The sequence below is a fragment of the Octopus bimaculoides genome, chromosome 24 (assembly GCF_001194135.2).
Source record: "Octopus bimaculoides isolate UCB-OBI-ISO-001 chromosome 24, ASM119413v2, whole genome shotgun sequence".
In the NCBI taxonomy this organism is placed as follows: domain Eukaryota; kingdom Metazoa; phylum Mollusca; class Cephalopoda; order Octopoda; family Octopodidae; genus Octopus; species Octopus bimaculoides.
The window spans coordinates 2,393,764-2,405,266 of NC_069004.1; the positions used below are offsets into that span (position 1 = coordinate 2,393,764).

Genomic DNA, 11,503 nt, shown 5'->3' on the forward strand with positions numbered 1-11,503 from the left:
ACACACACACACACACACACATAACAATTTACCTAGGTGTAAACTTCTCCTAAGGTGTATTAACTATCTGAAGAATTTTCTGGTTTATATTACCTATATCATTAACAATGTTATTCCAATAAGTAAACAAAAAATAAACATACAGTTTATTAATATATAAATATAAATAAGAAATGGAAAACAAAACAATAATTGTTTGTATAAAATAATTAAATTGAATGGAATTTATAATTGTTCAATTTATTGTTTTGTTTTCCATTTCTTATATATACATATATATACAGGCACAGGAGTGGCTGTATGGTAAGTAACTTGTTTACCAACCACATGGTTCCGGGTTCAGTCCCACTGCGTGGCACCTTGGGCAAGTGTCTTCTACTATAGCCTCGGGCCGACCAAAGCCTTGTGAGTGGATTTGGTAGACGGAAACTGAAAGAAGCCCATCGTATATATGTATGTATATATATATATATATATATATATATATATATATATATATATATATATATATATATATATGTATATATGTATGTATGTTTGTGTGTTTGTGTGTATGCGTTTGTCCCCCCAACACCGCTTGACAACTGATGCTGGTGTGTTTACGTCCCCGTAACTTAGCGGTTCGACAAAAAGAGACCGATAGAATAAGTACTAGGCTTACAAAAGAATAAGTCCTGAGGTCAATTTTATCAACTAAAGGCGGTACTCCAGCATGGCCGCAGTCAAATGACTGAAACAAGTAAAAGAGAAAGTATGTATATATATATGTACATACACACACATACACACGTATATATATATATATATACTCACATAAAATACATACAGTACACATACACACACACACACCTACACACACATATATTTATAACGTGCACACATAAACTTAAATGGAGAGTTTATGTGTGGTTGGAAGTATACGTGACATGGCTGTATTCGTCTACCAAATCTAGTCTGATCTTTTCATGCACCTTTCTTCGGCAAATATTGATTGCCTGTGTCTGTTATTACAGCAATGTGGTTCTTCACTTCAAGCATTTATTGTGTGTGCAAACGGATAACCATGGATATATGGATTGATTCAGGATCGACTGACTGATGAATGTTTATTGTGTATGCATACATGTGTATTTTTTGCCTTTTCGTCTTGTATTTGTTTCAGGCAATTAGACTGCGGCCATGCTGGGGCACCACCTTGAAGAATTTCCAATTGAATGGATCGACCCCAGTATTAATTTTTTTTTTCCTTTTTGAAACCCGGTGCTTATTTCTTCGGTCTCTTATGTCGATCTGCTAAGTTGCACGGATGTAACCATACCAACACCGGTTGTCAAGTGGTTGTGGGAGACAAACACAAACACAAAGCCACACACACACACACTCACATAAATATATATATATATACACACACAATGGGCTTCTTTCAGTTTCTGTATGCCAAATCCATTCACAAAGCTTTGGTTGGCCCAAAGGTAACAAGTAGCTCTGCATCATTACCCAACATGCTGGAAATTACAGCCAAGTCTCCCTCAAATCACAGCCAACCATCTTAAAAAGAGGTGACATTGGATAAGGTAGTCTTAGATAAGTTTTGCCTAAAGAAGATGGAATGTTCATGGCTAGAATGGCTGCTCTATCAAAGCTGATCTGCGACTGAAAAACAACAATAATAACAACTGTAATGTTACATCGACCCCTATGGAATTTGAACTCAGAACGTTGAGGGTCATAGCTGAATACTACAATGTGTTTTCTCTGGCATTCCACTACTTCTGTCACTTCATCTCCTTTGAATATAAATATATCAGGAACCCTTTGACTAATGGGTCTGCTATCTTATCTGGTTGGCCCTGCTACAATTTCTAAAATAATGTAGATATATAAACGTTTAATAAGTATCTTAGAATGTAATTAAAGAATTTGATCTCTGCTTGAATTGGTAGCAGTGTGATGATTTTTGGTTTTGGTTTTGTTTTATTCTTTCTTGCAGTGCATGTGCACAAGTGAACTGACGTCATTCTTCCCTAAAATATGATACCATATTGATCATATTGATTTCTCGAAAGCAGACAACTGATTGAATTTCAATGGAAACTGCCATATATAATATTACTAATATTTTCAACATTATTATTATTGTTCTTTCTAACTCAAGTTTTGTTGGAACTCTTGGAGTCTTGCATGCATAACGGCCTTGCTGCCTGCTGCCTATCTGTTCTCTTCACCTATCTGATACTTCCTTGATTATTCTGGCCATGCCAAGGAGGCAAAGCTTTTGTAACAGTTCTACTGAGTACTCTATTCCAAATTATCATTATTATTATTATTATTATCATTATTATTATCATTATTATTATCATTATTATTATTATTATTATTATCATTATTATTATTATTATTATTGTTGTTACCTCTGCCTTCACTAAGATGGAGGTATTGTTTTCAGTCGTGTTTGTTTGACCGTGGACAAGATATCTCAAGAACTGCTGGGTGGATTCGGATGAAACTTTCAGGGATGTTTGGCCTTGTAACTGGCATGAAATGATTAGATTTTGGGATCAATCTAGTCCTGGACAAGGATTCTGGATTATTTTTCCTTGTTTATTACTAATTTTTGAGAGCGGTCAGGTTCACTTTTAATATTCTCGTTTGTGAGAGCAGTCGAGTTTATCTCAGATATTCTCATTTTAAAATTCAAATCCGGCTAATTGTTGAGAGGATGTTGGTGTTACCTTGGCGGAGGTCTGCGCTCTCTGACTGCTCTTGTTATCATTATTATTTGGTGAAAACTTTCAACTTATTTTTGTTGGGTATGATGGAAAGTGTCAGCTGATCACAGCCAGCAGATTAAGGTGACACTTGTTCACTGGTCATGCTTCAAGAACCCTGCAGAGAACTCCAAGCAATGATGATTTTTGTAGGTATTCCATCTTTACATTTGTACCAATCTTTTTGAGCCATGAAACATCATGGTTGCAAAGCAAGCTTCTTAACTACCCAGCCACACCTGTGCTGTGGAGAGGGAATAATTAGAAATTCTGTATGGTGCACCCAGGTGTAAATGGTGGATATACAAGAGGTGTTGTGGGAGCAAAGGCTAGCTGACACAGAAGTTAGCATTGTGTTTGGCAGATCCTCAGCCATCAGCAATAGGGTCACATGTGGAATTGATACTTTCGAATGCCTGGAATGTAGTTTAGAAGTAATTAGTAGCTTTTGTTTACCTGGGTGACCTAATTAGCTGTGGAGGTGGGTCTTCCCATGCAGAGTAACCGGACCTGACCCCAGGTTGAAAAAAGTTCAGAGTGCCATTACCCCAGGTGTTAACAAAATTCCAGGACTTGTGCATACAGTACCAAATCCACTCTCAAAGCATTGGTTGGCTTGGGGGCTATAGTAGAAAACACCTGCCCAAGGTGCTGTGCAGTGGGACTGAACTCAAGGCCACATGGTTGGGAGGCTAGCTCTTTAACCACACAACCACACTTGCATCTATTATGAGTAATGTTGGCTCAGAATCCATAAATGCACTTTGTAATTCATAATTGTAATCAATACAGTGTTTGTAATCAAAGCAGTTTATTTATTACAGCAAAACAAAAAAAAAAGAAGAAAAATAGAAAGTAAAGAAGACTATCCAGAAAAAGTCAATATCTTTTTATATATAAAAATAACAAAACCAGGTTGGGAGATTATGTGTGAATGCATCACTGGATAGGAAGAAGTGTGGGGAAATAGAGAGAGGGTGAGAGAGAGAGGGAGAGATAAACATAACTAGATGCCCACATAGATAGGTAGATAGATACAGGTATATAAATAGATAGATTGATAGATAGATAGATAGATAGAGGTATATAAATAGATAGATAGATAGAGGTATATAAATAGATAGATAGATAGAGGTATATAAATAGATTGATAGATACAGGTATATAAATAGATAGATAGATAGATATAAATAGATAGATTGATAGATGTATATAAATAGCTAGATAGATACAGGTATATAAATAGATAAATTGATAGAAAGATGGAAGAAAATAAATAGATAGATAGGTAGATGTATATCAATAGATAGGGGTGTATAAATATGTAGATAGATCACTAGATACATACATACATACACACATACATATTTAGTGTGGGAGGTTGCTAATAAAAACTTCAACACTTTAATAATTGGACTGAATCATTAATCCAATAACCATGAAATAACTCTGTGCAGTAAAATAACGACAACACTCGTTCTGTGTGAATAACTTCACGTTCAGGATTTTATTCCAACATGCGATAAATGAATGTGTTCAGTGAGTATACAATGTTCAATAAAGATTTCTGGTGAAGAAGAAAGGTTTTGAACAACTTGCCATGTTCCATGGTGACTTTGACTAACTAGAAATAAAGCAAGCTACGAGATTTACTTTCCACAAGCATTAGACGTAGAATACCATGGCGAGCTATTAGTAGGAAGTCAGGTATTGTGTGCATATGTGTATATGTAATAATATATTATGTGTGTGTGTGTGTATGTATATATCTATGTGTGTGCTTGTGTGTGTGTATATATATGTATAGATATTTATATATGTATGTATATATATATATATTAATTCATAAAAGAGATTTAGCTGGAGTTTTTGGTAGTTTTTTTGAAGGTATCAGCACTTCAAGCATGCTGGAGGCAGGTCGTTTTCACCCTGTCTCCTTTGATATAATTTTATATATATATATATATATATATATATGCATACAAATGTGTAGAGTAGGCAACCTTGAATATATACAAACAAACGCTGGCCTGGTTGTAAGAAACAGGAGCGATTGTTATTCATTCCCAAGATTAAATCTAACACTCTGCCGTATCAATCTTTCCTTCACTGTAAACAGACATCAATTTCCTGTCATTCCGGCAAATGCAATGAATATTAACGAATTGCATATTTTTTTGCTTCACTTAATTCTATTATTTTCGATACATATTTGATGTCATTATTGATGGCAAGGAAAACATTGGTTCATATAAAAATGCTACTGGGTCTTGTATTGTTGTCAGAGAACAGTTTTATTAAGAAAGACAAATCAATAAATACTGTGTGTGTGTGTGTGGATTGTATTTATTTGTGTATGTAGGTGCTGGTGTGGCTGTGTGCTAAGAAGTTTACTTTCCAATTCACATGGTTCTGGGTTTAGTCCTTACCGTGTGGCACCTTGGGCGAGTGTCTCCTTATTATAGCCTCAGGCTGACCAAAGCTTTGTGAATGGATTTTGTAGATGGAAACTGAAAGAAGTCTGTCATTATATATGTATGTATATATATGTGTGTGTATGTATGTATCTGTGTATGTATGTATACATATGTATTTTTTTTTTTGTTTTTCCTTGAAACACCCAATGTTTTTTTTTTCTTTTTTATTCTAGGGGATAGATCCAAAATTAATGTCAGCATGTTCATCTTGTGTCTTAAGGTTCTGTGGAACACTTCACACATGTTGTTGATGAATCTTACATGTTTGTTGCGTATTTGTTTAGACGACAAGGTTTTTGTGACCATCACCTCTTTTAAAGTCTTATATGTTTCAGATGTTCGAGAATGCATGCAAGCTGGTGCCATTCCAGCAGCTGTCAACATTTTCCTTTCGGTTACATGTCTGATGTGAACGAGAGATTCTAAATTCTTGAGAATTCTTCCAGTCGACGTTGGTGAAATCTGCACCAGTCTTAGCAGACGACAACTTACACTACATGTTTGCATGGTGAAACTTGCACTAATATTAGTAGATGCCTTATTATTATTATTATTATTATTATTATTGCACTTGCTTGGCGAAATGCCCCAGTCTTATTTCATGACTTGTTATGCACTTGCAAAGGTGAAACTTGAGTTGGTTTTAGTTGATGACCATTGTGGTAGTCTGAGTAGATCACATGTTATGCAAATGTAGAGTCGAAGCACTTCACCTTAACCACCTCTCATACTACAAAACTTAAAAGAATGTTATATTCACAATTTTACAGCAATTTTACTAAAAAAAAATTTTTTTAAATAAGATATAAATGAATGGCAGGGAGTGAGGGATAACGAGTTTGAAGAAACGAATGCTGGTTGACACCAGCTAAAAATATTTAGTGAATTTCATAAATTTTGGATAAGTTTTTCTTCTCATATGAACGTATCTGAATTTACAAATTTTGGTAAGAGTTATGGAATTATGTATGAATCAGCAATGGAACCAGAATGTTGATTGACAGATTTGGTTGACTTATATGGCAGGACCTGTTCTTTAGCTTTAACGGTTTGTCTTTATCTTTAACAATATTTTAATTGCCTGCTGCTTTGTTTTCCCTATAGACTTATCTACAGTTACAAAAAAAAGAAAAAAAAAAAGATAGAAAGAAATTCTATCATGGTCTTAAGAGAATTATTGAGTGAAAACTTAATTCTGACGTCTGTCGTGTTAACATGTTGGCAAAAAATCATTTCCCTAGATAAAGCGCCATGCAAATTCCTCTGACATTATGTGAGTCTGTGCATGTGTGTCTGTTTAAATGAAGAAAATCCCTGGAGAAGCTTGAATTGCAAGCACTCGGTAGTTTTATGGTGCTGCTTCTTCTACATGGTTTGTTTATGTCTCTGTAACTTAGTTGTTCAGCAAAAGAGACCAATAGAATAAGTATTAGACTTAAAAATAAGTACTGAGGTTTGATGTATTTGGCTAAAACTTTTGAAGGCAGTGCCCCAGCATGGCCTCAGGCCAGTGACTGAAGTAAGTAAAAGATAAAAGATTTGATTATTCGTGTGTTTTTTATATTACACTGCCTTTATTTCTGTAAAAATGTGTTTGTATATATGGGTAGATATACGCATACGTCTGTATGTGTGTGTATTTCTATGGATGTATATGTGAAGGAGAGGGAACTTTTGTTATTTCATTTTTAAAAAACCTTGTCCAGTTGTTTAGACAAATAATTGCAACTACTTCTACAAAAACAGATTTTCCAAAATGATTTTCGTTTTCAAATCAATGAATATCATTGATCAATTTAACGAACCGCCTTGCACAATGTAATCTTTTCATTTTTGCCATTTCTAATTTTAGATATTGTTCTGGGGCAAAATTGTGTTAAAAATCTCACATTAAAAACAATTAATTTCAATCAGATTTAATAACTTCTCTTTCCTCCTCACCTTTTTCTCTTTCTTCCTTCCTTCCTTTCTTTTTTTCTTTCTTTCTTTTGTCTTAAATTGCAGTCCAAATGTTTTTTGTTTTAAATTTACAAAAATTTTAATCAATCCTTTTATGAAAGATTTTTCTGAGATTTTGAATGGTTTCCATTTTTGATTTTCAATTTTTAAAATTCTTTAATGAAAGAACAAACTCGTTAGTTTTTTAAAATGCTTTTTGTGAAAACAATAATGGTATACGAGTTGTTGTTGAGTTTCTCCAATCAGCTTCACTTGGGCAAGAGCTAAATCACAGAGGTAATTGGACTGGATGTGAAGTGGCAGGCCACTTAATATACAGGCATACAAAATATAAACCAGCTACTTGGGTACCAACATTAAATAAGACAACTTCCATGCTGGGAATTGAATGTGGGCCACCTGGGTGAATTCCAAGATCTATTAAGTAGCTCTAATACAACCTCAGCAAGATTTGAACATAGAACCACTTCATTGCTCTCGTACCATTGTTGGGAACTCAATGTGATTTGTATTGCTTTAATGATTCGTTTGCTCTTATTTCAGCAAGCCTTGATGTCTTTTGAAGAAGAAAGGATCGAAGAAGCAACTAAGGCTTTACAAGAAACAGAGAAAAAATGCGACCCAGAAAGTGGTGTCTTCAAGACTTTACGAAGAAAATTTTCCAAAAAAAAGCGACACCAGGTAATATGTGGAATGTTTAAGAAAGAAAATGATAGATGCATTATGTTGGATTATGTTGGTTGTTGGCTTTGTGGTGTTTTTTTTAATGCTTTCTCATATCTCATGGAAAAGAGCACCCAGAAACAAAGCACAACAAAAATAGCTTATTGTTGTGTTTTGTTTCTCTTTTTTACCCTGATGAGATGATTACATTGTTTTACATCATTTTATTTCCTCTGGAATAATACCAATGTTTTCTTCGAAACATATGTCGGAAGTATAAAGATTTGAATAACAACTGCGTTTAACTCCATTTCTTTATTTATCTGTTCTACAAAAACATTTCACTAAACCCTGGAATTTCTACCTTTATAAGTAGGCCGTATCATCCTTGGTACTTATGTGAATTTTTGCTACCCTGGCAACTATTTATTTATTTTTTCCATGCTATTTATACCCATTGATAAAATGCACCTACATTTATATATATATATGTATGTATATCTTTTTTTTTTTGTACAGGAGGTTCAAATTGGTAGCGAAGACCGAATGCAGCGACAAATTATCATAGCAGACTCCCTGTTGTACCAAGCAGTGCTTACTTTCACTCACCAGGACATTCCTAGCTATATCAAAGGCGGTTGGCTTTTACGCAAGGCATGGAAGATCTACGAGAGACTCCATCGTGATATCACTGAAATGTTGTCTAGGCATTCTCAAACCAAACTCAGCCAATCAACGGACTCCATATCAAGCAATAACAGTGACGTTCGGTTAACATCAGATTCCACGTGTACGGATGGGAACGATAACGAACTCACACAGGACGTGTTGGAGCGTCTGTTAGGTGCGGTAAACTTTGGCTACGGAACATTCCAGTTGTGTGTTTCAATGGTGCCACCAAAAATTCTTAAGTTAATCGAGTTCTTAGGTTTTGAAGGTGACCGCATTGCAGGATTAGCAGCTCTAAATGAAACAAGCAATAGCAAAGATATGAAAGCTCCGTTGGCAATACTTGGACTCTTATGGTATCACACAGTACTTCGTCCATTTTTTGCTTTAGATGGCATCAAGATATCTGCTGGTGAGTATTGTGCTAGATTTATAGATATCATCATCGTCACTGTTACCACGGTTACTATATCTTTCTCACCATCACGAGTGTCTTTTGTCGCATCTCTCTCAAATCACAGCTCATTATCTTATTGTGTGTTTATACAGGCCAGTGAAGTAGACCTGCTAGATATAATAGCCACATCTCCCTCAAATGTATCTTTATATACGCACACACACACACACACACACACACATACATATGGGATAATGAGATAGACTTCCACATAGTAGCTATATCTACTAAAAATAGTAGCCACATCACCACTAAACCATTAAATGACAATCTAAAGTATTACAAAATGAAACATATCGTAATGAGGTCCTGGTCACATGAGATAGCTTTCATTATAGAAAGATAATTGACATAGTTACATAAGTGGTAGTTATCGTTTTATTATCCTTTAATTATGACAGATAGGGTTAATCTTGTTGAGATTTAAGAATTAAGCAAACAACAATGTACTCAGTGGCATAGAATGTGATAAAAATAAGTAGGAGAAGAAACTATTGCTTAATATTGTAACAGTTTTAAGGGGGTCAAGCTGCCAGAATCATTAGCCCACCGAGCAAAATGCTTTGCATGTCTTCATGTTCTGAGTTCAAATTCCACTGAGGTCGACTTTACCTTACATCCTTTCAGAGTCAATAAAATAAGTACCAGTTGAGGACTGGGGTCAATGTAATCAATTTTTACCCCCAGTCACAAAATTGCTGGCCTTGGGCAAAATTTGAAATCAGTATTGTAGCAGTTAGAGAATTACTTCTACAGATTTTTCTTGCAAGAGCATCCAACCATAGAAAAACTGCCTCAGTAAGTCTTGTGTAGCTCGACTGTAAAATAATGACAATGAGTCAGTCTTAAAAAGATATAGACAGAGTCTTACTTAGACACTTCCTAAGTCATAGACTGTGTCTATGAAATTAATTTTCCTCATTGAGCCTTTGTGAATTTTTCTTTGTGTCTTGCATGTCTCTCAGTCTACCATTATATTTCGTTCTTTGTTCCCTAAAAAAATAAATCTTTCATATTTAAATATCTATTCCAGGTATTTGTGATGCAGAACTGCTAATAAAAAATCGGGAGAAAGAGTTCCCACGTTCTTCTCTCTTCCTCTTCTTCAAAGGGAGAGTTCACACTCTAAAGGTAAGGCATTTCATTGCTTCCTTCTTTGATTGAAACATGAAAGAGTTACTTTTGTGTTTTACATTTATTTATTTATTCATATAAATAATTACATCAACAAAATACCTTAGGAATGAGAACCCAGGTTCGGAATTTCCCCAGGACACCTGATGAAGGCTGGAGGGTGTATCAGCTGAAATGTTGTGTTAACAACAAACAAGATGAGGACAGATATCTGTCAAATGTAAATAATGTAAATAACGTATGCTCTTTTTAGTCTGCCAATAACTATGTCCATACGTGTGCTTCCAAAGGAGATCACTGACTGTTTTCTCCTTGATTCTGTAATAGTTTCCTTTCCTAGATCAAGTCATTTTCTTGATTGTCCTCTTGCATTTATTATTTTTGTTCCCCACAACTTTCTCATTAATCAATTCAAATATTTATGTTTGTACATGCGTAACTTCATTAAAACTGTTTCTCTTCAGCGTGAAAATGAATTAGCCCTATCTCTATATCGTCAAGCGCTCACCGTTGCTGCAGGCCAACGTGAAATTGAACTCATGTGTCTGTATGAAATCGGTAAGTCAGTCGTAATCTTTGTTTGTTCCTTCATTTAATGTCTATTTTTCCATGCTGGCATGGGTTAGGTGGGTAGTTATTTGAGGCAGGATTTTATGTCAGCAATCTGGATCTGTGTTTCAAGTTGTAATTCCACAGTTTGGAAGGCTTTCAACTTATATACAAGTGTGTATACAGATCACTAAACGGTTTTACTTTAAAACAAACACTTCATATCACAGGACCAAGGCAGTCTTAGGCAGGTTGCTATCAAAAGGATTAATTTAGCTGTTATTTATTAGACAATGCTAAAAAAACAAAAAACTACTTATCATATACACAAACTAGTTTAATCAGTTAATACTTCTTTTTAAGCGTTTGACCTTTGACCAATGTTAAGAAATCACCTATTTTTCTAATCTTCTGATACTTGATAAGCCATAATGGGTTTGTTGCCCCTTCTCGTACAAATACTGACATTTTCTTACATTAAAAACAGACTTTTTATTTATTATATTTAGAAATGAATTGGAGATGAGATAAATTACTCCTTGGGAGAGAATGCCAGACTGCTGCAGATGACTTCCCCATGGCATATGTGCAGTTTTCTGCTGTTTTCCCTCTCGCCACCTCTCTAGTTTCTTTCCTCATAACTTGAAACTTGACAGATATGTTTTCAGTAATGTAGATTACAATTATCTTAATGAAATTGTTTTTTATATTTTAATTTTTTACAAAGCCTTATTTTGTGATGCTTCTTCACAACTGTCACATGATCTCAGGTCAAGGGCGTACTTTAAACACACACACTCATCTATATATATATATATATATATATA

At 34.8% G+C, this 11,503-nt stretch overlaps 1 protein-coding gene across 1 annotated transcript in view; it reads left to right on the forward strand.

Moving 5' to 3' along the window:
• Positions 1 to 11,503, forward strand: part of LOC106877535 (tetratricopeptide repeat protein 39C) — a 38,907-nt gene that overhangs the window by 17,648 nt on the left and 9,756 nt on the right. Inside the window, exons 3-6 of the mRNA XM_014926460.2 lie at positions 7,748 to 7,885; positions 8,387 to 8,948; positions 10,027 to 10,124; positions 10,592 to 10,685. Of these exons, the coding sequence (XP_014781946.1) occupies positions 7,748 to 7,885; positions 8,387 to 8,948; positions 10,027 to 10,124; positions 10,592 to 10,685 (892 nt within the window). The remainder of the gene's footprint in view (positions 1 to 7,747; positions 7,886 to 8,386; positions 8,949 to 10,026; positions 10,125 to 10,591; positions 10,686 to 11,503) is intronic.